Genomic DNA, 27918 nt, shown 5'->3' with positions numbered 1-27918 from the left:
TTTTAACAGACCCTTCCCAAATCAAAATGACCACAGTTAACATCTGGGTACATGATAGCAACAGACACCACTCAGTATTTAATATGCGATTGCTCTGGAGCAACTGAGGACGCAGTTTCTGTTTATTAAATCTCTATGAACCATTTCAGTGGTGATGGGCCTGGGACGGACCAGGCTGGTTACAACAGTGCCATAGCTGTATCAGCAGGGGCAGGCTCTGCCAGGAAAGCACAAATGGCACAGGGAATGTACAAGGAATCTAACAATACAGATAGGTGTGGTTTTCTTTTTTTGTGAATACAAACTATTTTTTCAAATAAATACACTGGAATCACATAGAAAAAATTAATACAAGAATCCGATATATGAGAAACCATATGCCTCCCCCACATAGCAGGTTTAGAATGATCTATGCATAACCAAAAAGCTTTGGGGTGGTGTTCCTGTCTTACTGGCAATCAACAAAAGAACTACTACACATTTTTCTTTATACATATGTATTCTGTATAGAGTCCATGAATAGCTGAACAGCTGCAGAATTCTGATTTCTTTGTGAGTTATGGCAGCTAAGTAATACTGGGTACAATATTTGTAAGAACTGATTGTATATTAAATTTGACTACTCATCACTACAGCTGTAAGCCTACATACACCAAAACTAATATTACACATATTTAAAGATCAAGTTAGTTCCTCTGCGCTTAGAGGCAATCTTTTTCTCCCCTTTCTTTAAATTTTCATGATACCTAGTCACTTTGCTAGGAAAATTCAATACGTTGAAGTGTTAAAGAGAAGCAAATCCAATTTTAATCCCGTGTTTAAAAAATGAAAAGCATCTGCCATTGCCTAACAAAACACTCCTGTCACCTTTGTAAAGTCAACGTTAACCCAAATTGATGTTAAATCGCTCTTTCCTCCTCTGTCCCTCACCCTCCTCCACCAGTCTCAATCCGCCCGCCCGGCCCCCCCCCCCGCCCCCGCAAGGCAGGCTCCTCAGACCAGCCTTTTGCTTCTCACATGCAAGCTGGATTATAATTTAAATGCAAATCACCCCAGAGCCTCATCATCTAACTTTGTGGTGTCGATCTGGTGCGGTTGACTGCCGAAGCCTGTGAAAATTAAACGGAGGTTCATCTGTATTCTAACACATGCACGACTCAGAGTAAATTCAAAAGAGCAATTCATCACCGCTTTTAGATTTAAACACTGGTGTGAGGGGTGCCTAGGTTACCGCATAGGGAAGCTTTTCTACAAAGGCAAAGCGATAGGAACTTCTCCTCTTGCTGTTCAATTCGTTCTCAATGACACTAGGTAATTGAAATAAGAGACTTCATTTTAATACGAATACAGCCAGTTGAGTGGAAAAGAAACATCTATGGCAATGCTACACACAAATAGGAGGACAGTCTATATGTGTCCCAGACACTGCTGACAAGCAAATGATCAACAATGAATTATCAAATTGATATTCCAGAAGGCATTTTAAATTTTTTTTTTTTTTTTTGCAAAATCATCTTTCAAATATAAGATTACTTTAAAATAATTCTTTGGTTAAAGTATAATTAAAATAAAAAGTAGAAACTCCTCCAAGCCTTTCACTACAGGGTGAAAAATATCCCCCTTTCTCAGCCATCAGATGGCCATTTAATCAGCCATTCAGATTCTCTGAATCTAAATGTAGTGGGAAACACTGTCATCTCAACTCCTATCAGGGAGGCTCCAGGTGCCCGCAAAGTGATGGGGAAGAAACCCGGGAAAATGAAACCCTCAGCTTATGCGTTAAAATGTGCCAATTATGCTGGTCCATAAGGAATCGGTGTGGCATTTTAAAACCACAGAAACAAAGTTCTCCCTATGAATAGTACCAGGGCCTTAGCACATGCAAGTGGCATACTTGCACAAGAGCAACCTGTTTGACATTTGCAATCTTAGATTAAGCCCTTTAGCTAATTTCATTTCCACTGGTTTATTTCTGATAGCTTTCTAATTTAAACAACAATCCTTTGCACAAGAAATCATTTGATTCTTCTTTTCTGGCAATTCCTTTCTCCCTATCTTTGCTATCCTTCCTCCACAGATCACAGGTTTTCATAAGTATCAGTCTCAGGTCAGAAAGAATGAGCCTCAACTTCAGGTTGTAATGTCAACCTAGAGTTTTTGTACGAATTTGAAATTTGGTAATATAGTTGTCTTTCGTTACACATAGATTCAACATGATTTATTTCTTGGTTGGAGTCCAACTTCAATTTTTTAAGTAGGTAAGTGTGAAATAAGATTTTAATGTGAATTCTGATCACTCAGCCGTTTTGATAAGCAATCTAGTTAGTTACAGCAGAGGAATAAAATCTTCCTTGTACTCAGAAATTTCCACCTAAATTATTCAGAAAATTGTTTTAGATCCGTACTTCCTTTGGCTCGTGTAGACAGTTGGCTAAGGCTATACTGATACTGGAGTAAGGACGATGGAACGAAGCCCAGTCAGTCAAACTGATACATAGGACATCCTGAAGAGAGATGGAGAGGGTAACATATTCTCAACTGTATTTTATAAAAGTACAGACACTGTGCAGAACTCCTCCTACGGTTTCAAGGAAATCTGATGCGAAGCGTTCAAGTATTGTTCTGAGCAGTCAAAGCCCGTTAGAATTTGTGGTGAGTCTATAAACATTATAGACATGATTAAACAGTGGATCCACTTCTTTACAAATACCAGAAGAATGGGTGGCAGGGACATTAACTTCATGAAGTTAGCTGAAATGAGAGTTCTAAGGACTTTAGCGGGAGTATTTCTCTGCCAGAAATTTTAAGGTTAAAACATATAAACATGTCAGCACAGGGTTATTTTTATGGCCAGAAGGTGGAGCAATATTTCTGCATTGCTGGGAGAAACCACAATTTGTTCCTTAAAATGGAAATTTTATAACATATTTCTCTAGGTGTCTTTAAAAAATACAATCCTAATCCTTTTGCTAACATAGATAGCAAATCGTCTTTCACTTCCTCTTTTTCCCAGTGGCCATCAAATTTCAATTTCAAATTTCAATTTCAAATACAAGCATGGATTTGCTTTTATAAACCATATTTCTGGGGCTTAAAACTTAATCAATGTTCCTACAGCACATATAGATTTGTCTAACACTAATATTCCCTTTAAATGATCGGGATTTTACTTTGCACACACATTCTATTTGGTGAATTATATCATACCAGAACACTGTCTGTGGCTCTAACAGTTAGCTACTCACACAATTAAATAGACGTTGATAACTGATGTTTTGGTTTGATTGTCATTTATTTTTCTTTTAAATAAGCTCCTTCTAAATACAGGAAGTAGCTGTAAGGAGAAACCAGGATGTGACTCTCCAGCTTTCTTCAAACAGCGCTACCTCCTACAGATTTTTAAATTATCATAGAAAGACAAACAGAAAGAGGACAGCACAAGGAGCAGTGCAGCCATGACTGTCATCCGTTAAATTAGTTCCCTGACTTCGTTATACATCCCTGGTACAACTGGTGCATCTCTGGACCTTCTGTTTGGTTGGCATGTACTGGGAGAACACCACAACCTGGCCCTTGCTATGGTTTGTCAAGATGTGCACACTGCACAGAATGAGGTTCTTGCTGATCCAAATAATGTAGTCAACATACATCCTTTCAAAATGTCAGCCTCCTTAACTAACACTGTCAAGGTCTAGGGGCAAAGACAAGCAAATCTTGGTGACTCAGAAGTGCTGCGGCTCATTAGGCTGCAACACAGGTAATTCCAACATACTTTGTATTTTGCAAGTTCTCTGCATCTACCTTGAATATGTCTCACATTTATCTTATCTTCCTCTGGAGGATCTAAAAGTGTTTTGGAGAGCAGATGTGCTTTCTCTCCCCATTTCACAGGTAGAAGCAGGAAGGCACCCCACCTCCCCACCAGGAGAAAATGAGAAAGTACCAGGGCAAACGTTAGACTCCTTAAGCGGGTGTCTGGGAGTCAGCAATGCTAACGTATGGAGTCCACTGAGGATACAATTTGAGGTGTAGGCTAAGGACAACTCTCTGGGGGCCATGTTTTCTAGTAACCTTAGCAGGATTTCTCAGCTTGGTTTGGACTAAATTGAAAATGGAGTTCAAAAGCATGTCCCATTCCCAGACTAGATTCTGGACACACTCCTTCCTATAGCCCTCCTGAGAGGGGCTGGCTGCTCTGGTGGGGAGAAGTGAAGCTCCTTAGCCATGCATAGCCCGAATGAGGATGAGGATGGGCCTCTGCTGTAGCGGGCGCAGGTTCAGGAAAACAATTCTCCAAAGCCCTGTTAGCTAGGCAAGAGTCCAGTCCCAAGAGGATGGATTTTTCTCCCTCTGAATTGTGTCTTTTGCTCATTTACGCAGTCTCGCCATAAGAACCTTAAGCGTGAAAGGAAGTGTGTTAAATTTGAGCTGTCCACTTAGAATGCAGTGCAGAGTTTTCCACTGTTACTGGACACCCAAAAGATTCTTCTCCAAAACGTCTTATTCTCTCAGCCCTTGTGGGCTTACTCTTGCAGCAATGTTTCTCTCCAGTTGAAGCCCCCAGTGGGTCCATGGGTAAGAGGAAGGATGGGTGGGTCTGTCAGCTGCCATATTCCAGTTTCTCCTAATTCTTCACAGGAACAAAAGCCCAGGTATGGGATCTAAGGCAAGAGTAGTGGACAAAGGGGAGACAGAAGACAGAGTGTTAATGCCATAACTTTCAACTCTAGACAAAAGGGTATTCAGGTGGCCTCAGTGTAACGGGAATTAATAGGGTCATTGCAGAAATGCATCTCCTTCAAAAGCCAATAAATGACATAAAATGGATAGAATTGATCAATTGGAGAAAAGAGTACCTGTACTTGCTATGGCTTGTGTGTAGATGTCCCCCTTAAGCCTCACGTGGTCATAGGTTAGGTTTTTAAGAGGTGGCTCTTACCATGTGTGACGCTGGAATTGATTCATGGTGCAGTGCTAGGCTCAAGGGTACTAGGATTAAGGACGTGAGAACTACCACCCTAAGTAGGCTGGATAAAATATAAGGGATAGAAATAGATGTTGTCATCCCTGCTTGCTTGCTTTTGCTGTTTTCTGCTTGCCATGAATTGGTTCTCCTCTGGGATGCCCCTCTGCCAAGCTACCCTGCCTTGGAGCCAGCCAATTATGGACTGAAACTTCTACAAACTGTGAGTTAAATAAACGTTTCTTCACTTGACTCATGGGTGTTGGGTATTTTGTCTCAGCAGTGAGAAAAGTAATGAAGACAGTACTGCAAGAGTACTTCCAAGATCAGAAGGATCTATTAAAAGTGAGTGCCCTATTATAAGTAGTTGTTTATAGATTGCTGCTTAGTAGGGTAGGGAAAAGAGAACAAAATTGTATATACTAGTTGCCCCTTATCCATGTGTGGGTATGTTCCAAGATCCCCAGTGAATGCCTAAAACCTCAGACAGTTCTGAACCATATATACAGCTTTTTTTCCTATAGATATATATCTATGATAATGTCTAATTGATAAATTAGGCACAGAAGAGACCACCAGCAATACAAAATGAAATAAAATATAACAGTATATTCTAGTGAAAATTAAGTGAATGTGGTCACTGTAATAAAAGAAATGTGACTGTGATCTCTCCTTTTCTCTTATTATAGAGTCCTCCTGTATTTTGGGGTCTTAGTTGGCCATGGGTAACTGAAACCTCAGCAAACAAAACCTCAGATAAGAAGGATCCGTTGTAAAGTTAAGGACACAGGAGTTAACCCCTAATTGCATGGCAGGTTAAAAAGGCACCTCAGATATTTCTGAAATGACACCTGAGCACAATGGGAAGAAAGATTATTCAATTTTTAAAAAACTTGTTCCACCTTTGCTTTGTCTTTTTTCAGGAAGTGCGTGGTACATACGTGTCTGTGTGTCTTTGTTAACTTGATAATTTCTTTTTTTTTTTTCCCCTTTTCTTTTTAACCTGACAGTTTCAAAACTTACTTTCTTGTTAAGTGTCCAGAGATATCCATAAATGAGAGAGAAATCCCTGCCCTCCAGCAGTTTACAGATCACTGGGAAAGACAGACGCATAAGTAAGCTTTTTAAAAATGAGAAAGAGTTTGAACAGGGTGCTTGGTAAGGAAAGGAAGTGGCAGACTTGCCTGAAGGGGCTGTGTGGGAGGTAGCGGACCAGAAAAGCTTTTTCATAGGTGCAAAACAAAACAAAACAAAACACCAAAAAAACAAAAGTAGGGGCCAGCCCCTGAGGTTCTCTCTTGCTGCCTTGTTCCTAGGTTTGCTTTTCGGTGGGATGAGGATCACTGTAATTACTTGCCTCCCCGGCCTGGCCTCCCTGTTAGGACCTCTCCTCTAGCTAAGCTTTTGGCCATGTTTTGAGCTCACGTCTGTTCCTCTGCTCTAAGGTCCCTTATTGCTTATAATTCTAAGCTACTTCCTAAATTTTAGCTTTTACAAGCTGGGACTAGTGCTAACACGTATTTTCCTCTTACACAAGGCCTAATAAAGTGCCTTACGCAGAGTCCCACTCAATACATCTTGGTTAAGTGAAAATGAATTCTCTTAGCTCAGTGTAAATGCATGCTTCAAAGAAATCAGTTAAGAGCCGGTCACTGAACTGTTATTAAACTACCAGGCATCTTGGGCCCCCTAAATGCAAAATGAATTACCTTTCGGACCATTTGCACGAAGTCCTTGGAGTTCTGAGGTGACAGGCCCTGAAGCTGGCAGGTACATGCTTCCAGGGAAGATGCATGGGCCACAATGAGAATGTTATTTCCTGGGGACGGAAGCAAGGAATGGGAAGATTGAACTTAGCAAATATTGCACTGAAAGCTATGTGTTCTGGGTCAAGCATTCTCAAAAAGAAGACAAGTTGTCCAAGCAATACTGTAAAAATTCTTATCATTAAGGTAGCCTATTTAAAGCAAAGATTTTATCTTAAAATAATTATACTCAACACAAAGAAATGATACATGTTTATGGAAAGGGAAAAGCTAATTACCCTGACTGGATAATTACCACTGTATTTCAATTACATTGAAATATCATACTGTACCCCATTAACATGTACAATTAGTACGTGTCAAAACATTTTTAAAAAGGGACAGAGGATGTAACTCGGTGGTAGTGTGCTTGCCTAGCACGCATAATGCCCTAGGTTCAATCCTTCGCCCTGGAAAAAAGAATTTAGAAAGGAAAAAGGAAGAAGAAAAAATTATTCTATAGATTCACAGTGGGGACATCTTTTGTAATTATGGTACACTATGAAAACCAGGAAATGAACACTGATATAACTTATGCATCTTATTAAATCTCTTCCAGGCTTACAAGCCTGAATTTGTGTATGAGTGCACAGTTCTAGGCAGCTCAGTCAAGATGCACAACTGTCCCACGTCCACAGGGTTCCCTGTGCCAACCCTTATACTTCAGGCTTAAATGTTACCACTGCAGAATGGTGATTACTGGAAACCTGGCCAAGAGCCCCTGCTGAGTGTCTTCATGACAGTGAGCGGCTTAGGCTGATGACAAGATGGGACCCATCTGTCCACTGTTGTCCACTGGAAACAATTTCTTGTACATAATTCCAGTCTGTGCTCCATGCACATAACATTTATACTGAGCAGTTAGTCCTACACGTCACTAAATATTTGAGCTCAATTTTGAGCAACCACAACAGCAAAAAGACTTGCACCTTATACAGCATTGCTCTTGGTTGGTGGCAACAGGGACAGAAGGTGTGTCTGTGTAGACGGATTTGTGTGTGGAATCCATGCTCCTGGATCAATTATAGGCAAGCAGTGTTATTCGAGACAGCTTCTAGAAATTGCAATAGGGGATCTGCATAAAGTGCAGGAAGTTTACTACAACACAGAAGTTACATTATTTAGTATCGTAACTAAGTCTAGTGTGTTCCCCTGGAATACCTAGCATTTTACGTACTCAGAAATGTTACAAATTTAATGTGAAACCATCTAGAAGACAGTTTAGAAATATATTTCTTCTCTATTAAGCAAGTCTCTCAGAGCAAGTTCACACACTTTGAATATGCTATAATTAGCCATGATAGATAAATGACTACACATTTAAATATGCAGTCCAATATAATACCACCTAAAGAAAGGAAAAAAAAAAACAGTATTACTTACCTTTACCTTTACATTCACTTATTATCTCTTTTGTTACTTGGAAACTTCTACTGATGTAAGTATCATAGGATTCGGAAACCACTAATTTGCTGACTGGAATGTGAGGTCTGTAATATAAAAACAAACAAAGGAAACTAAAATATTTTGATCCTGACACAAAGCAACTGATGTCACTCTAAATCTTCACTTCAAGGCCTTTTTAGAGTTCCCCTATATCTGTTTATCTATTTCCCTAGAAAAGAGAGGTACAGGATTTCTACTATATGGAGGTCGGGTTGACATGGGCAGAAACAAAGGCTACATGTATGGTATCATGGTGACCTGTCATTCACAGTGTGACTATGCAGTTCGGCTACTTTATTGTACATTGGTCACTGATATCCTAATCACATAGCTAACGAGAAGCAAGGAAGAGATGAGATCTCTTTATTTGATCACCTGGAATGTCCCAGGCCTCCCTTCAGAGGCCTTACACACAATAAACTGTGAGGATTAGTTTTTAAAGCAGGTGTTCAGTCCATCTGGTTTGTGAGGTTATGAAATTTCCATCAGCTTTTTCCTTCTTATTTTGAACACAAAACATACATTAAGTCCTCAACTTATGAACACTCGAGTTGTGAACTTTCACGAGTATACTGTGTAAGATTCACCTTGTCAGACTGTAAACAAATCAGACTTAGGAACGTTCCTAAGTCAGAGACTCACTGTACCTGGTACTACAAACCTAGGGAGCATAAAGATGAAGAGAATCCAATTTCTGTGCTTGAGAAACTCTCTGTGTGGAGGGACTGGGTGGGAAGGCCACTGACGTATTATGGTAATTACGGTAATTATGACATCATCTAAAAGGCCTTTTAGAAGGACCAAAGCACCCACTGTGGTAATCAGTCAGCAATACTTATGGGGTCCTGCTTCCTCTGCTTGCTGCCGCCCTTCTTTACTATTTAGTTTCTGGTCTCTCAGAGGTTCACCTTGTTGTTTGAGAATACCTATGTCCTTTAAGTGTTCTATTTTTTCACTGCATCTTCTATTGCTGGGTGTGTGGTCCCTGGTGTAGGTGTATGTTCTCAAAGTGAAATTTAAGTCATGTCCAGCAGAGTACATTACTACTACTGCTGCTATTGGTACTAGAAAAACATTTATGAGAGGTTCCCATGCATCAGACCCTACGCCAGTGCCCTGCCTGCATCCTTCTGTATAATCTTACCAGCAACACTTGTGTGAATTCCAAGTTTCAGGATAACAAAAGTGAGGCTCCGAAAGGCAACAGTTGACTTGCTCACACTGTTAGCAACTCTTAGAGCCTAGACTTGAGTGTGGGTCTCAGGTCTGGCCTGTGAGCTGCTCCTCCGCTGGAAAGCTTTTGCCAGTGCCCTCGGCAGGCTGGTTTTCTGTGCACTTGGCCTTACTATGCAGACAGGAGGGATGATATTGTTCTATGTGGAGGAGGCCTGCACTTGTCTAACCTCTCAGCCTCCATGTTTTTTCTGGGGAACAGCTCCTGACTCTCCCCCTACCCTGGGGATAGGTAGAGACCCGAATCACCACTTGTTAGGGCTCCACCTGTTTGTTCTAAGGCAAATTCTTTCTCTCCCCATTCCTACCTCTCATCCAGTTCCATTACTATTTACATCACCTGGTCTCCATGGAGCTGTCACACTGAGCCCCTCAAACACTGAGGAGCAAGGCCACTTTGCGGGTATGGTTCATGGAGTCATTTCAAGGGTGAGACCACTTTGTGACAGATAGGACTTATGTAAACCAAGGACAAGATGGTTGCCAGGATCGAGATCCTCTTGATCAATTCTTGCCTTTGGCCTTTCCCAGGATCTTGAAGTTGAACCTATGAATGGCTCCAGTCTGACAGTCCTGATGGACAAGGGACAGTGAGCCACACCTGTAGCATCCTGTATTGTCCACTGAGTCAGGTGGGCTTGCAGCCACCACCAGAGCTGGTCCTCAGTGCTCCAGGTTCTCAGGTGGCGCCTACAGAAAAGCCCTCTTCCTCGTCTACTCCCCACTTCCTACCTGCTCTTGCAGGCTTTTGGCTTGAGCCCAAGCCCAGGCTTGATTTGTTGTCCTCCAGCACCACACACTGATGCCCCCTCTCAGCTCCTCGTCTCCGTATGTCAGGGCCCAGTTCCTCTTCTAAAGCCCCACCTCATTCATACACATTTCATTTTTTTCTGCCTTTGCCGCCCTGCTAGCTTCCCAGAACTGGGGCTGCTGTCTCCACACAGCCTCTAGGCTGGTCTTGCGCCTGTGGATATGCTCGGATATGAGTCACCAGTCTGGAGAGTTTCCCCAACCCGACTTCTAGTGCCTCCTCCCTCCTGTTCTCTGCTGGGCTCTGCTGCAAGATGACAGGGCTCTTCAGAGACAGAGCGCTTGACTCGTGTTAGCCTGGCCCTGGGGGCTTGTGTCTCCTCTCAACACCACACGCCTCTATCATTTGGGAGTCGCAAAGGGGCTGTTCATTTGGCATCAACTTCAGGAGAAGTTTCGGTCTAGGACCGTGTCTCTCGCACACTTTTAACTTTGGCCTTCTCAACCTATTTGTAGAACTGGAGGCTTCATCCTCTTGGCTCCATCCCAAATAAGAAATGATTGAATTAAAGTTGCTAAAGAGGAATTTGCTAAAGAGGAAAAGGAAATATGGAATAAGAACTGTGCCCTGAACCCCAAGTCCCCAACATTCATCCTTCATCGCCCTGCTGCTGGGGTGTGTGGTCTGTGTGCACCTGAGTCGGGGTCTGTGTGTGTACCGAAAGGCTCAGCAAGGACAACCCTGGGAGCTCCGCAGCCCAGCTTGGGAAGCACAGCAGATTCTTCTATGGGAAATGGAATACATTCGCAGTCAGCCTGAGTTGGCTGGAATGAGGCTGGATGGAGAATGATGAAAGTCACTTCACCAATGTTGGCAGTAGCTCGCGCTCTTTCTGGGCCAGAGGGAGGATGCCTGTTGGCCTGCAGACAGCAATTCATTCCTATCCACGCCTGCTTCCCCAAGAACAGGAAAACAGTGGTCATAGAACAAAATGTGAAATATCTTAGTAGGGGGCCCGACTGACTGATTTTCAATTTTTAAAAATTTTTTATTTTAAAAAAAAAAAAACAATAGCAAAACACCAACAACATAGACAAAACAAAACAAAGCAAAAACAATAAAAATGATACAGAGTAAATAAAACCCAAAATGTACAATAGGTATTATGAAAGGGAAAGAAATTGCTCAAAGGAAGGAATGACTGGGATAAGGGAAAAAACAAAAATAAAGAAATAAGGAAAGGAAAACATATATATATATATTTGTATGTATATAGAAAGGTAGCTGGGATAACTGTACTGCTGATATCTAATGGTTTATTGAAAGGAACAGTTAATGCCTAATTATTTTTCTTTTTGACCAATTTTGCATGCTTATATCTGGTAATCTGAACAACTTATTTGAAGACAACAATATGCAGTATAACAACCACTAGTGAATTCCTACCATCTTGTCTAGTGAAACTCTGTATCATTTCTAATGTTTTAATTTTTTATTATCTTTAATGGTTTGACAGATTTAATTTTATCTTTGAGGATTACAGATTCCTTTAGGGTAAGACGAAATAGCACACACTTCAGTAATCAGGTTATCTGAGGGCTTCTCTGCAGAGCAGAAAAATGAGTATAGAGGAAAAACGGTATTCTCACCTTCCTTAGCTAGAAACTCCTACTGCTGCATCTGGGGTTTGGGTAGGTATTTCGAACTGATAGACCTCACAAAGAAGACACTGCACTTGTCCCAAGTTCTACTCAAGAAATATCATTTGAATGTCCCACCACTTGGCTATGACTGCCTCTCCTTTCACACAGATCTTACAAACACTAAGTGAATTTTTGTTAGTTAATGTAACAATATTATTGTTAATGAATTCTTTGTTTTTTTCTGGTACCGGGAACCAAACTCATGACCTTGTGCTTGCCAGGCAGGCACTGTGCTGCTGAGCTAAATCCCCAGCCCCGTTAATGAATTCTTAATTGTGTACTTGTGATCTATGAAGCTATTCATAATTTATACTTAAAAAAAAATCTCAGCATAGATAGGCTATTTATCTAAGGGGAAAAAAATCAACAGAAAAGAATTGAGAATGGGGCTGGGGATTTAGCTCAGCGGCAAAAGCGCCTGCCTGGCAAGCACAAGGTCGTGAGTTCGGTTCCCGGTACTGGAGAAAAACCAAAAAAAAAAAAAAAAGAATTGAGAATGACTGTAAAGCATATTACACAATACTTGAGAAGCTGAAATTGATCAATAAATGCTAGCTGTCATCATTATTACTTCTCTGTGTGGTCACTAAATGTATAACTTTACATGAGTCACTTGAACTCCTTTATATATAAAAGGGGCTTGCTGCTCTGGGGTATGTGACTCCTTGGCATACCGTTTCCCTAGTATGCACGAAGCCTCGGCTTCCATCCTCAGTACCACAAAAAATTTTAAGGAGTGGCCTTCTAGCATTCCAGGATTAGAGCAATAGTAAATAAGCACAGAATAGAGAACTAAAACTGCTTTGAAAAATTAAAAGTGGAAATCCAAGGTAAGGCATTGTCAGTGCCCTCATCTCTTGAGCTTCTGGACTACATTATCCTTAGTGGATTCGTGTTCCCGGAATGCAAAATGGTTTTATTACCAGACTGAAACGGATGCCGTAAAGTTAGAAAATCCAACACAGGAGTGGGTTGGAGCGGGATGTATAAGTCATACTAATGGTAAATACAAAGGCATGCTGGCTTTTTTTGTTTGGCTTCGGAAATTATAGTTTGACTTCAACCCCTACTGACAAGTTCATAGGCTGGCTGGCTGCCCCTTCATCTGCTTGATCAGCCTGGTCTAGTGACAATGTGGACAATGTTTTCACATTGGCCCTGGGGAGCAGCAGTTTCAGGGGTTACCTGTAGGTTGTATCAACACTCAGGTTGGCTGCAGCTAACTCTGATGGAGGTATCCATGCAGGTAACGTGTTCCCAGCAACCCACTTTGTCCACTCAAATAAACCAGGCTCCACACGAATCTTTAAGTGGTTCTCTTGTTGTAAACCTTAGGCATAAAATAAAACAAAATGAAGATGAAGGAAATGCCATTATGGTCTCAGTGGAAAAAGAAATTATAGGCCAAACTACTATAAAAATTTTAAGTCAGTTATTCTTTTTCCTACTAGATGCTACCCATAGCTGAAAGAAAGTGGGAAGCATGCGGACTTGGACAAGGCTTATAACTTTTGTATTTTACAAACACATTGAGTTTAATGCTCAGGCTATAATTTTGGGATGAAGGACAGCCTTAAGTCATGTCTGATTTAAGGGGAAAAAACTCCCATGAGTCATTGATAATTTATTCAATTTTGTGATGATTATGATTTCTCTTTCTAAAGTAAATTCCACGATTGTCTTACCAAAAAACTTAGCTAGCCTCCTAGCCTCCACAACTGTGCCACAGCTTAAATTATATTTAAATATCATGTAAACTGTTTATCTTTGTCCAAAAACCTAATGTTTTATGGACCAGTGCAGAAGCCATGTGCTTTATTGGACTGCAATTACTCTCAGCATATGAACTGTCCCCTTTATATTGGCTTAGTTTTTTTATATTGTGTTTAGTCTGGCTTCTCTGTGCAAATTTAATACAGAAATGCTTCTATAGGGAAGGGAAGGTTTACTTAAGGTTAAAGAATAGAAGACCCATACGTAGTGTCAAACTCTTTACTGGCTTGTCTGTTTCGTCTGTTTCTGCCTCTTGTGTTGTCCCATCCAACTCTTTCTTTTCCTGTTTTTCTTCCAGTGAAATGAGAATGGAAATCTTTGAACTGCAGAACTATGTGGGTTTTAGGGTGGCAGCTGAGTGGTGCTTTCAAAGTCTTTCTTATTAAGTTTTTTTTTTTATGGTATGGGGAATAGAATTCAGGACCTCACACTTGCAAGGCAGGGGCTGTGCAACTGAGCTAAATCCCCAGCCCTTTCTTATTAACTAAAGCAACAAGGACAATCAACATTTGAGACTCCCGGCAGCACCACTGGGGCTGTAAACAACAGATTAAAGCTTGGTGAAAAACTATTTGACTATTTAAGTACAAAGAAAAGATCCCTGCTCTATAAGCTCTAAGTGGTTTGCAAGCCTACAGCTCATTCAAGAGAGCTTTCAATTCTCAGGAAAAACATTATTAGTGTATTTCTTTTTATCTGCCTTATGCTGTCAGAGCATGCATGTGTGATTTGAGCAAGATCAGTATTCTTGTGAAAGAATCCTTGCTCACAAGTCCAGATTCAAAACTTTCAATTGGTGAACGCTACGATACTCAGTCGTCTAGACATAAGGGACTAATGGGTTCTTGTCAACCTGAGAATCTTACCTTTCAAGATATTGTGTGCAGTCTGAACGCAGCGTAGGGATGGGGAGCAATAGACGTGATCGATGATGGTGTTACTTTCTAATAAGGCTTCACCTGCAAGGAAAGCCAAGGAGAATCAATCTCCTCGATTTACTTGGACTCAGCTCGACCCCTGTGTAATGTGTTTCCAAGCAGATCCAGTGGACCCCTCTCTCCTACTGCGGGTCCACGTTGATCCAGGAGCATCAGCCTTGTTTCCAACAAATCCCCTCACCAGAGTGCCTACAGAAGAGGCCAAGCAACAGGCCCCTTTCTTTTTTGTTTCATTCTTTCTCCTTGGTGGCTACAGGTGGCAAAATAGCCTCATAAGGGAAACTTGGAAATAAGATAATGCCCCGACTTCAAGCAGGACAATGTTCTAATAATCTCTCTACAGTGAGGAAGACAAAATTAGATCTTGCTTTAATTTCATTCTGTGCTAACCAAACCCTCAACTGGTCATATTCTCAGATGCCAGAGATAAACCCCAACATCTGATGCTTTAATGCTTGCCTTGTGGAATCCACTTATTTTCTCCACCAGGTAAATCAGCACTTTATACGGTGGCCACGGTCTTTTGTGAACTTGTCTTTATTCATCTTGCCAGTCTATCCCTTGCCCGGCCTCAAAATTTATGCTCTAGACACCACACAGCTTGTTTTCCCTGCCACCTTGATGCTGTTTCTTACTTCTATGACTTTGTTTACATTGTTTTTTCTCCTAAGAACGTCCTTCTCTTCCTCTTGCTCATTCTCCTCACCCACCTCTCCTCTTATGACTTTGTCTTTCCTTTTTACTTTTTTTTTTTTTTTTTGAGACAGGGTCTCACTATGCACTTCAAACTGGCCTTGCACTCACTTTGTAGCCTAGGCTGGTCTCAAACTCGCAACGATCCTCCTGCCTCAGCCTCTCAAGGGCTGGGATTACAGGCGCGCACCACCACGCCCGGCTTGTCTTTCCTTTTTAGGCTTTTGTGCTCCCGCAATATTCTGTGCACGGGCATATTATTCAGGGTACCACACAGTAGGCTATTTATCCACATATAAGTTTGTTTCTACAAACTCACACTTGGGCCCTCGATACCTAGCCCAGTGACCTGTGTAAAGTAAGTGACCAATAAGTATCTGGGAAATGGCTGAATAGCACAGGGCATTGTCCCTGCATGGCTGATACGGATCAGGGCTGCACAGAACTGAGTGTCTTCAAGCATTAACTGGCCTCTGTATATTCAGCAGTTTCTGGGCTTCTTCCTCACCACCCTTGCTCGCTTCTTAGGGCCATGTTGCACTTGCTTGGTCAGAAGCTGACCTGTCTGTTGCTACAGTGTTATAAGTAAACCAAGTATAGGACCTTCCCTACCATGCTCCTGAGCAAGGACACATTGTGTTCATTTTGTAAACCAAGCCAGTGTCCAGAACCTAATGGTTGTGTAACAGATCCCTTTTGAACTGAAGAAATACATCTATCACTGTTGGAAAATGATGGAAGGTCCCCAGAAGCGACACACCCATGGCACCAGTCTCTTGAAGAAGCCAGGAAATGCTGGTCAGTCACTCTGGAACACGTACCCACTAGTCTTGCTTGCATGCACCCAAACACCGTGATGGGAGCATCTTTCTCATAATCCCGGAAGCCACCACTCCGCTGAGGTAAGCTGTGAGGCATGTTCAGGTTGGTGCGTATGTAGCGGCCTGGAAGGAAAGGGTGGACAGAGGCCACGTGAGTTTCTTGTTCTTGGGATTTGCCTTGTTGATCTTGACACCCCCTCCCCTTCCTTCCTGGCCGAGAGACTGAATTGAGCTCTTTGGAGCCGATATAAAATATTGAATCTGACACATTTTATTCAGTAGACTGGTGTGGAATCTACTCTTCTGCTCTGCTGACAAAAGTGACAAGAGGTAGTTTCTAAGTGAAAATGACAACCAGACACTCTAGGTAGCATTTTCTGACACCTATCTTACAATGCCCTGCAAGTGAAAAGGGAACCAGAGGAGCCAGGTGATGGAATGGAGGGGATTCTGGCCATGGAATCATGACATGCCCCTGAGACTGACTTTGTCATATGACCATGGACAAGACATTTCTTTGGTCTCTTGTGCCTCAGTTTATACAGTGGGGATAAGAATACTTAGCTCTTCCTAAGATTGAAGACAATCAGGAAGGACAACAGATTATAGGCATTTTCTAATAGCATTTAAACTCATAAATGACTCCAGGTAGGTAAATGTAGCTTGTCTATGCCCCCTAGAGGCCATAGTTGGTATGCCAGGTCACCAGGTTTACCAACTACAGTAGAGTAGTTCCTCTCATACGCAGAAGGTGTGTTCCAGGACACTCGGCGAATGCCTAAACCCTGATACTACTACTGAACATTGTACATATATGGCATTCTTTTCTACACAAGCATAATTATGATAGCATTTAATTCCTAAATTAGGCACAGTGAGAGGTCAATAATAACAGAACCATGTTAACAATATACTTCAATAAAACTTATGTAAATGTAATCTCTCTCTCTCAAGACAGAGTTCAATTTAAAACTTATGAATCATTTGTTCCTGAAAATTTCCACTTAGTATTTTTAGGCTGTGGCTGACTATGGGCACCTGAAACGACATTGAGTAAAACCATGGATAAGGGGCCTGCAGCACTTACCTTTGGCATCAAAGCACTGAGACAGCCAGTACTTCCCAAAAACAACATCCATCCTCTCTCCGTGCCGGCACACAAAGAGGCACCGCTTCTGAGGGCCAGGCTGGCTGTTGACTCTCAGAGGCTGCGGAGGAAGAAAAGGGAATCCCAAGGAAGCACGCAGCTCAGTAGACACGACCTCGCGTTTTGCCAAGGTGTGGCTTTAAAAAGTCCCTGAGAACCTTGGATTCTGGCTGGCTGTTTGTAAAATAAAAATTTTAAGACCCATGCCACAGACCTCACAAGTTATTATGAAGCTCAACGGAGATAAACTGCAGGTGTTTTGTCAAATAAGGGTTATGCAATAGTGCACTCCTGTAACCCCAGCTACTTAGGAACCTGAGGCACGAAGATTGCAAGGGTCAGCTGGGCAACTCAGTGAGACCCTGTCTCAAAACATAAATAAAAATGAACTGGGGATCTAGCATGCATCAAGTGTTGGGTTCAATTTGTAGTACTGCAAAAAAAAGGGAAGGGGTGCTCTGACAGTGGTATTATGGCTGCCAGTGTTTTCAGTAGAAGTAGCATTTTGTCACTACTAAAACACAAAGGCCAAGTGAGTTACAGCTAGGTAAAACTGGCCATTAGTGTAGTCATTCAGCGGGACTGCTTTCCTTTGCAAAGACACGCTTCATTAGCTTCGTCAGGGACCAAGGACTTCTATTGTCACAAAGGTGTCTGCCTCATCTCTAAAATGTGGTGCTGACCTACAGACATTTTGGTCCTATGGAAAGAAAGAATGATCACAGTGCCAACAGCTCTTTTATATTCAGTGCTGTCTGCACCAGCTGTGAAGCCTGGTTTGCCCATTCTAATCACCATGCGGGCTGTGCTATCTGACTACATAGGTGTTGATGTTCCCAGAAATGGTTTCGGGAGGACAGCAGCTACTCTTCGGTAATAAAATAGGCAAATCTAGTCCAAGATATGTCCATGTGCTTGTGGTTTCTGTGACTGCTGGTGGAACCATACAGATGTTTCTATTCCTTCTTAACAATAGCCAGCTCTTGCCATCTTCCTGGGTGCTGCTCCTGGGTCCACGGCAGTCAGCCCTTTCCATTAGCTTCTAGTTACTCTGACGAGGTTAATGTGTGGGTTGTGGGGAATCCTTTTCCATCTTCTTTCCTACCCTTCCCTAATTCACACCCTGAGCTCCAGCCAAAGTGCTCTACTCTCTTCCTCCTCACCACGCTTGAAGTTTCAACTTGCCTCTGTCCATACTGCTCAGCAACTACTCTTCTCTACCCTCTTCCCTGACCTCTCTTGGAAAGGTAACATATTGTACACTCACTCCCCATATGCCACTGTGCTAGGAGCCTTATTTTATTATTTTCTTTAATCTTCACAATAGTATACAAAGCAGATACAACTGTGGGCATCATTCCTACTTTAGAGAGAAAAATCTGCCTCCTCTGCAGAACAACCTTCCTTCCTAGCCCAGACTCAAATACTGGTGGTCATTGTTAGCACCACTCACTTGACTCTTCCTAGCCTTGAAGTAGATTTTCTAGTCTCTTGTGTGCTGTATTCTCGGGTCAGAGAAGCTCTGGGGGCAGCAAGGACAACGCTGACACTTAGTAAGTCGGTGGTCAGTGGGTCACGATTAGACTTGAGGATGGGACCCCGATCATCAGTCTCACCTGCATGGGCTGGCAGATGATAGTGAGAGGCGACGTCTCTCCGAGTCCCTGGTCCTCATAGTGCCGCCTCTCTAATACGCCATCACCAAATGTAAGCGAGGTGGACGATGCCGTATTTAAGATGGAGTAAGAACTACAGAGGAAGATGAGGAAGATGTTAACTGCTTTGGCCACGAGTCATCTGCATTCCACGCTGACGAGGAGGAGCAGGAGACCCTCCCCGCAGCACAGCGCTTGGGTAAGCTGAGCAGAGCGCACCCATCCCTGAGGATGAACATCTTGTTTTATACTGAAGTCCTGCAGCTAATAAGTGAGGAGTCAGTGGACTTCTGTACTGAGAACAGATGCTCTTATCCCTCTGGGTAGGGATGGGATCCAACAGTCTCATGCTTATTAGGATGTCACAGGCAGGGCTGGCACCAAGACATGTTAAAGAATAATAAAGCATCAATTAGGTACCACTGTTTTCAGCTATTTTTATGGTTCAAATGAAATAAACAATTCCCTCTGCTTTTAGTCTTTTCCATGGTAATTTCCATCTGACGAGACGAATAAGGAGGATTTTTTTGAAATTCTTTCCATCACATTGCCCATGGCTCTTGCTAAGTTGTCCAAGCTGTGTTAAACTGTTGGCTCCTGGTCGCCAGTGCCATGCCCAGCTTAGTTGGATTTTTTGAGACAGAATCTCACTGTGGAGTCCAGGTTGACCTTGCATTTGTGATGCCCCTGCCTCAACCTCCACAAGTGCTGGGACTCCAGGAGTGTACTACCACTCTGCTTAGAATTTTATTTTTGAAAGTAACTTCGTATATCTTCCAAGAACACTGAGCTAACTGGTTTTCACCAGATTTTCTTTAAAAAGAATTATATGATTAAAATACTTATGCATTGTCTTTGCTCTCAGAAGTGCCCCTCGTATCTTTTATTTTTAAATGACAAATGATAAACTCACTCTACTAATAAGCAAAGTTCTCAAAGGCCTTATACCCTGAAAAACTGTGCATATCAGAACCTTTAAACACTACTCCTCACAGAGGGTGACTCAGGGGTGTGGGTGCAACCAGGAGCCGACAGTGTAACACAGCTGTGTCAGTAAGTTTGCTGTATAGCCAAATGCAACCTCTTACGAGCACGTTTAAGTAACTGTAGCCCAAGGAAGTCTCATGCCAGTCACACAGTCTGACAGACCAGCAGTTTTCCTTTATTTTACACTGACACCCTGCAGAATGTCGGAGTTACAGAAAATTCAGTTTTCCTGTCTGGTTCATCAAAGCTTCAGGGCCCGGAAGTGTCTGGCTCTCTGGAATCGGGCTGACATCCTGCATGTACTTGTCTCTAATTTCTTTATTACAGCTGGGAAGACACTGATAGGATTGCTTCTCTTCCCCCTTCAGCTTACTTGGCAAAGAGAACATCAGCCTCCTCTTCTCCTGTCATTGGAATCAAAGGACCTGACTCCCCTTGAGACAGCGTGCGTGTGTGTGTGTGTGTGTGTGTGTGTGTGTGTGTGCACACGCACGTGTGTGCGTGTTCTCAGAAGACAACAGTGGGTGCTATATGTTGACAACACGGTAGGGAGGAAGCCAGGGTGACCCCCAGAACTTCTTCTCAACACTTTGGAGGTGCTGACTCCTTCCTAGAACACAGTTGGCCCGTGGCCTGAAGCACAGTCCCCCACTTCAAAGGACACATTGGGGCTCCATCAGCTGCCAAATGCCCAGGGGCACTATGAGGCAGGGAGCACAGGCCAGGAGGGCAGTGGGAGGTACCCAGAGGACTGAGGGGCACAGGGCTGGGAGGGGTATTCAGGGCTCTGAGCTGGGTCCCCTTTGCATGTTCCCTCCAGGACAGTCAGTCTGGCCAGGACGTTGGCCCTGGGCTCCACCCACTCTGGTCTGTTGCTGGTTAGGACAACAGGTGGGTGGTCACAAGTGGAGCCGGGCAGTGCCTCCAGGAGGCATAGCCACCTGGGCTCAAACAGAGAATGGCTTTGTGGAAGAGACATTTGATTTGATGAGCATGGGAGTGAGGACCGGTGAACACAAGACAGAAAAAAAGAATGCTCAGAACACTAATGGCTACTGTACATTCAGTGCTGTTGTATACCCGACATAGATCCTTGGAAAGCTAAGCCCTGGGAGGTAAGTGCAATAATTATCTCCACTTTATGATGAACAAAAAGAGGCTGAGAGGTGATAGCATCTGGCCAAGGCCACTGGTTAAAATTCTTGTTTTTTTTTTTTGAGACAAGGTCTCTCTTTGTAGTTCAGGCTGGACTTGAACTCACGGTGTAGCCCAGGCTGGCTTCACACTCACAGTGGTCTTCCTGATTCAGCCTCCTGAGTGCTGCGATCACAGGTGTGCACCACCAGATTCTTAATCAGAATGTTCTGATGCCTGGTGCTAGAATTTCCTCACTCCAGCAACGTTGGCTGTGGATGCTGGTAGCGGGATTTCAAACATGATTCCTTGGAAACATCACTGGTAACCTCTTAAAGTAAAGGGAGAAGGCACACAGAGGGTGTGACCTGCCGATTGAAGTCACTTGGGCTCAGCCAGTTCTCAACCTGAGCCCACATTAATTCAGGGACAGGTGGTATAGAAGGGAGGTTCTTCCTTGGGTCAGGAGGGCTTTTCACGTATTCTCTGCTGCCACCTGGAGCCCATGGTGAGTGAGGCAGGAGAGCTGGGGGCTGGGTTTCCTCTGACCAATCATTTTTCAGCTCTGTCTATCCATACATACAGCAGTTGTCACTTAACGATGTGCACACATTCTGAGAAAGAGGGTACTCAGCTCAGTTGGATGCCATGTCACCAAGCGATACAACTTTCCTGGCCCTCTGCCATACGTGGGTGCCCTCCCTGCCTGAAACATCACAAGGTGGTTTATGACAGGGTTTTGCTGTTTTTTTGGTCTTTTTTTTTTTGAGACAGGGTCTCACTATGTAGTTCAGGCTGGCCTTGAACTCACTTTGTAACCCAAGTTGGCCTCAAACTCGCAATGATCCTCCTGCCTCAGCCTCCTGAGTGCTGGGATTACAGGCGTGCGCCACTGTGCCCAGCGCCCTGTTTGTTTTTATACAGATCAAACGGTACATTGGAGATCCAACTTCTTCACTTTAAACCATTTCTGAAAAAGCACTTGTCTGGGGAATATGAGGCGACTTGGACCCTCTAATGGGGATGTGCAGGCTAGGACTGGGGAGGGACAGGTGGCCGGTTATCGAGGAGGAAAATGTTCCTTTCCATCTTTGGGTTCCTGGCTTGTCTGCTTGCTGCTCACCGGGGCGGGGCACTTCTTTTCGTTTCTAACTTGAGGCAGTACACGTGCAGACACCGTCCCTTTGCGTCTCTTTCATGGTAGTAATAGTAGCATTAGCTACCATGCAGCTGCTGCCCAGCGATTCTGCCTCAGTCATGTTTCCACATGACAAAAACAGGAGGGAGGAAAAACCAACCGGCACACGTCGCCTGGCCAGCTGCCTGCGCATGCCAGGGAAGGGCTGGCTCCGAGATGTTGGCATGAAGCAAGAGGAGGCGCTTTTGTTCTTACTTTCATCTGTCATGACCAGAGCTGGCCAAACAACACAGGCCACTGTGAATGAAGGGCACGTACGCACCAGGAAGCAGACAGCAGTGAGGGTGGGTGGGAAGCTGTTGCTCTAAAGAAGAATGGTGTAGGGAGCCCCTGTGTAGTTCTAGCAGCTGCCTCTCAGCTCACATGCAGTCCCTGGTGGCTCGGCACATGCGTGCCAAGTCTGAGGACCTGCTCGAGGTGACCCTGAAGGTGAGTGTAGTTAGAGGTTTTCAGTCTGGGAATCCATTTTGCTGTTGATCTGTCTGCCTTAGTAGGAATCTGCCTGGTTGCTGTGGGAGGCAGTCTCGCTAGAGTAATGACCCACTGCAAGGTGAACAGAGCCCCAAAAGCAGTGAAGACCCAGCACTGAGGAGTCAGCACCCATCAGCCAAAGACAAGGACCCTGGGCAGCTTTAGATTAGTCTTCGATCAGGAAGAAGGGCAGGACAGTGAGCGGCACGGTACATTACCCTCTTTTTCCATGTCTTGAGTGAGCCTCCTCCCCACAGGCTCCACTTTCTGTTACTGCCGCCCTGTGGTCCAGGATTGAGCTCATTTCCTCACCATCTCCTGAAGTCGGCCACAGCAGTGTGCTTCCAGCTGTGGCAGGCCGAGGTCGGAGGCTCCTTACCCGTGAAAGATCCAGGTGCTGCACTCGTCAGCCTTGGTGATGTAGTTCTCGGGCAGGAGTCCAGAACAGCCGGTGGTCAGGGAGGTGCCGTAGATCCAGCCCTCGCTGGTGCTGGTCTGCTCCATGGGAGACATGAAGATGAAGTCCCCCGGGACCAGCTCCAGCTCATCGTCGTTCTGTGGGGTGTAGGGGTAGATGACCTGTAATGTCTAGAAAAGGAAGACAGGATGCGTGAGCCCACTATTCTCCAGTGCCTCGAGGGTGAGATTCTGTATATGCAGTGTGGGTGTTGGATGGGGATGGGTCGGTAGGCCCCGAGGAGATCTGGATGCCTATCAGAAAGTATTTCTTTTCTCATCAGGGTCTTGTGGGTATGACCCTGGCACTCTTGGATGGTCTCAGACTTTCTTGCCAGTGTGCCTTCACTTCCCCTCAGGATTCAGAGATGGGCTTCACAAACTCATCTGAAAGCTGAAGGGCTGTCAAGCCAACTGCTATCTAAATGGAGTTTCCCTGGCCTGTCTGTGGCAGGCAGGGCAGCAGACGGCAGATGCAGCTAGCGGAAAGTGAGTCATCATGTGGGGCTCACAGATGGGCCAGGTAGGGGTTATTCCTATAGGAGAGGTTTGGGAATGAAGGTGTCCCTGTCTTTGTACCTCAGCAGTTTAAACAAGGAACTTCTTTAAAGCTGAAGTTTTAGCAAAGGTCTGGAAGGAAATTGTCTTTCACAGACAGCAGCGCATGGAGTAACCAGCCTTCCTTCATCCAGGGGCAGATGGTGACCACACCTTCCTTCTTTGAGCTCAGAAAAGCCTCCAGGGCCAACCACAAGACCATGCCACTTGGCTGATTCATTATTCTCTTGGCAGGGAGCTATCTTTCCTGGTGTATATAAACACCATAGGCCTAAATATACTTTAGAAAAAATTTTCTTTTTTTTTTTTAATTAGCAGCAGAAGACCTCAACAGTGAGGAAAATATTCCCTACCCTGTTTGTTTTGCAAGGGACACAAATATGGAGGAAGTTTTCCTAGCTTTTCTACTGTGTCCAAGCTGTTCATAGGTTAAATATGCTAGTTCTCATCCTCGGATTTTTAACTTTATTTTTTTTATCCATGAAATAATACCTGGACTATACAAGTTAAACAATGTAAGACAACGCCTTGGAACAGAGCCCTGTACACAGAAGGGTTTACTTGTTTCTGCTGAAGCGTGATGCCTGTTCTCCCAAGTAATACTCGTCCTTGCTGCCAACCCATCCACTCGCTGGCGTCAGACTGACCCACCAGAACACGTACTGAAGAAAGCAATGCAAAGAGCCAGAAAATGTGTTTGTCTGAGAGGACGAGGCCGGTAAGGCATAGAATGCATGTGAATCGCTCGGCCGCTACACAGGCGCTTGTTTGTCAAGTTCTTCCTCCAGCATCTTTCAGTTCTGGACCTGCCTGTTCTGATCACCTCCATTCTCCTGCTCCCCTGCATCACAGACGCGCAAACTTCTTTTCCCACAAACCAGGAAAATTTTTGTGGGGTTCATTTTTTTTAAAGGAAAAAAAAAATCCACCAAAAAATAATTGCTTAAATTTCAAAGCTCGGGATGTAATGATGTGCGACAAGCAACATTCCTTTGCCTGGAACAGGGTGGAGTGAGGCCGACAGTCGCAGTGAAACAAGCCTGAACTCATGCTCTTCGGGCACTTGTGCAGAGCAGTCTCAGCTTATAATGACCCCCCGCCACACACACAAAAGTTCAAAGCAACTCAGAGAACTCCTTTCAGAGGCTTTAATATTGTTTTGTTTTGTTTTGTTTTGTTTTGTATAAGGGTCTCACCATGTAGTTCAAGCTGGCCTCCAATTTATGTCGATCCTCCTGCCTCAGCCTCTGGAATCCTGGGATTGTAAGTGTGTGCCACCATCCCCTCTAGAGGGGTCCTTATTCTACCTCTGGGATTTTTCCAGGAAAATCAAGGCACAGCGAAGTTTGGAGACAATCTATCCTAAGATAGAATAGTTGGACAATAAGTAGCTTTATTTACTGAATGAACAATATGAGAATTAAGGCACTGTGGCCAATCTAAAATTATAACTGTGGGCCTACAGGTATGGCTCAATGGTGAAATAAGTGCTTAGACTGTTTGAGACTCTGGATTCCACCCCCAGCATCAAAAAATTTAAAAATGAAATAAAATAATAACTGGGACTCTTTTCCATGCCCCAAAAGCAGATACAAAAAACTCAGCTTAAGTGACAGGAATTAGGACACAATACCTACTTTGTACTACATTATACTGATGCTTCTGTTTTATGTTTAGCACCTGCTTGTAAGTCTTAAATCTGTCTTAGGTATATTTTTCCTCCCTCACCTCAGAGTTTGCTAACTGATAGGCAGTCAGAGCCTTATGTGATAATAAACTGAACCATGTGCCCCTGGAAACCCTTCTATTCTTTGAAACAATTGAAGCTGCTGTAGGAATTTCTTTGTTAAAACCACCTTGTGGCATTACATTAGGGCCTGTTATAGTTTGGATCTGAACTGCTCAAAACTCATGTGCTAAAGGCCTGGTTGCCAGCTGATGGGCTTTGGGAAATGACTGGATACTGAGGGCTCTAATTTCATCAAGTGGATTAATCCATTGATGAAACTGTAATTTGGTGGCATTATTGGAAGATGATGGAAATAGAAGTGCGCCTACTTGAAGGAGTGGATCATGGGGGCATGGCCTTGGGGATTGTATCTACTTCTTTCCTCTTTGGCTGTTTCCCTAATGCTTCCCATGAGATGAGCATGTGTTTCCCTATGTCCTTCCACCATGATATCCCCCCTCACCTCGGGACCATGGCTGTGGGATTAGCTGACCATGGACTGCAACTTCTGAAACCATAAGCCACAAACAAACCTTTCTGCTTTCAAGTTGTCTTTCCAGGGTATTTTATCATAGCAACAGAAAGCTGACTAACACAGCTAGGGCCTTGCCATACAACCTCTTATTTAGTCTGTGCCATGGTCCAGCAAAACACTACTACTATTTTATGATGAGAACGTTAAGGACTAAAGAGTTATTTAAGTTGTTAAAGTGAATCTAATCACTGATAAAATGAAAGAGCCAGGATTTAAAGCCAAGGGTGCCAGACTCCTACATGTGTGCTTTTTTTGTAGAACTCTGTCTTTCCTCTAGATTTCCACTGCTTGGTGCATAGAAGTGGCATAGCCTAGAGTCCCCACTAATGTGGAAGGGACTGCACCAAATACAAATAGGTATCTGCAAGTCCACATCAATAAGACTCTTACAGTTTTCCTAGACATCAGTCACAAGGCCTTGCTGAGTGTCCTTGTCTGAGTCAATCTCCTTCTCTGGACATCTGTTCCCTCCCTGGCAGTCCATCAAGCCTGCTTCCTGGGGGAAAAGTGGGAGGGAGGAAGGCAAGAGCTCTCCCTTTGCAGAAAGATGGGAAGACCTCCGAGGGAGGGTCTCTGGTCTAAAGGGGCCACAGAGTGTTGTGTCAGAAGAATAGTAATAAACGAGCTTTTACAAATAAGAGATAAAAGAGGCTCCCTTATTTTTAGAAAAGAATTCACGTGGGCGCTCACTGCCTTTCCATGCCAATTGAGCAGAATGTGGGTCAGGCAGAAAGTAATCACCCTCTGAGTTAACTAGAGGGAGTGTTGATTAGAGGATGTGCCTTGTAAAATTCCACTGTGCCTCTTCTCTCGGAAAGGTGACTTTTCAGAGGCCATCTTCATGGAACCATTGATGTTTTCTCACCCGCACCCTCAGAAAGTGTCCAGCCTCACCTTTCGGGCTTAGATGTCCAAATGTCTCCACTTTAGGGCTTATCCCAAGTCATTCCCGGAGACTCTGGAACTCTAAAGTTTCGCTCCAGTCCACTTTACCTGTCTTTTCAGAAACTTGTGTCCAATGACTCAAGAGGAGGAAATGACATCGCCATCAGCAAAGACCTTAAAGCTGCACCTTCCTCACAGGGTGCCTGCCACACCTAGCCATGAAGATTTGATTCCTGGCTTGGTTCTTCCTAACACAAAACAACAGAGTTGCTTGGTCTCAACCCTGAGGTTCCAGCTCTCTTCCATGTTAAAAAAGCCTAAAAGAGAGGTGTCTTTTGTTTGTTTTTTTTTTAACCTATTTTTATTTTATTTTATTTTACTTATTTTTTTGGTACTGGGAATCAAAGTCAGGACCTTGCACTTGCCAGGCAGGCACTTGTGCCACTGACCTATATCCCTGGCTATGTTTTTTAAAAGGGCTATGTAGGCCAAGTGTGGTGGTGCACATCTGTAATCTCAGCACTTGGGAGGCTGAGGCAGGAGGATAGTTGCGAGTTTGAGGCTAGCCTGGGCTACAAAGTGAGTTTAAAGCCAGCCTGAACTGCATATCAAGACCCTTGTCTCAAAAAGACCAAAAAGAAACAAAGAAAAAGGCCATGTAAGCTAACAAAAATCTCAGTTCTTTTGCTACTGAAAAATTGGGAAAACAAATGTAAGTATTGATGAATAAATGTAGTTAAATTTGAAAACAAATTCTTCATCTACAGTGGTCCTCCCTTATTCAAAGATCCTTCGTGGGTGCCTGAAATCTCAGATAGCAATGAACTGTGGATTATGAACATTAAGAAATCAACAATAGTAGCTAATCATCAAATAGAACAACTATAACAATATGCTATATTAAACATAATTTAAAACTTAGAAAAAAAAACAAAAAAACTCGGGAGTTTATTTCTGGGTTTTTTTTTTTTTTTTTTTTGGTCTTTTTGAGATAGGGTCAGGCTGGCCTCAAGCTCACTTTGTAGCGCAGGCTGGCC

General features: G+C 43.5%; 1 protein-coding gene and 1 long non-coding RNA gene across 3 annotated transcripts in view; one reads left to right on the top strand and one right to left on the bottom strand.

Annotated features, from left to right (window-relative positions):
- Positions 1-77: 77 nt before the first annotated feature.
- Ubash3b (ubiquitin associated and SH3 domain containing B) overlaps positions 78-27918 on the bottom strand; it is a 148767-nt gene continuing 120926 nt past the window's right edge. For both annotated transcript variants that reach the window (XM_013511127.1, XM_005378366.2), the window contains exons 6-14: positions 23098-23306; positions 18890-19022; positions 17214-17334; positions 16127-16249; positions 14541-14633; positions 13087-13231; positions 8152-8258; positions 6673-6782; positions 78-4661 (exon numbers count right to left, since the gene is read on the bottom strand). In XM_013511127.1, the coding sequence (XP_013366581.1) occupies positions 4524-4661; positions 6673-6782; positions 8152-8258; positions 13087-13231; positions 14541-14633; positions 16127-16249; positions 17214-17334; positions 18890-19022; positions 23098-23306 (1179 nt within the window). In that variant the 3' untranslated portion in view covers positions 78-4523. The remainder of the gene's footprint in view (positions 4662-6672; positions 6783-8151; positions 8259-13086; positions 13232-14540; positions 14634-16126; positions 16250-17213; positions 17335-18889; positions 19023-23097; positions 23307-27918) is intronic.
- On the top strand, positions 21905-27276 carry LOC106147882. Its single transcript, XR_001232899.1, has 3 exons — positions 21905-22676; positions 24239-24450; positions 27002-27276. It is a non-coding gene; the product is annotated as an uncharacterized LOC106147882 (long non-coding RNA).

Source organism: Chinchilla lanigera, unplaced genomic scaffold, assembly GCF_000276665.1.
Source record: "Chinchilla lanigera isolate Chin_1 unplaced genomic scaffold, ChiLan1.0 scaffold00011, whole genome shotgun sequence".
NCBI lineage: Eukaryota > Metazoa > Chordata > Mammalia > Rodentia > Chinchillidae > Chinchilla > Chinchilla lanigera.
This window is presented reverse-complemented; position numbering and strand designations above follow the sequence as displayed.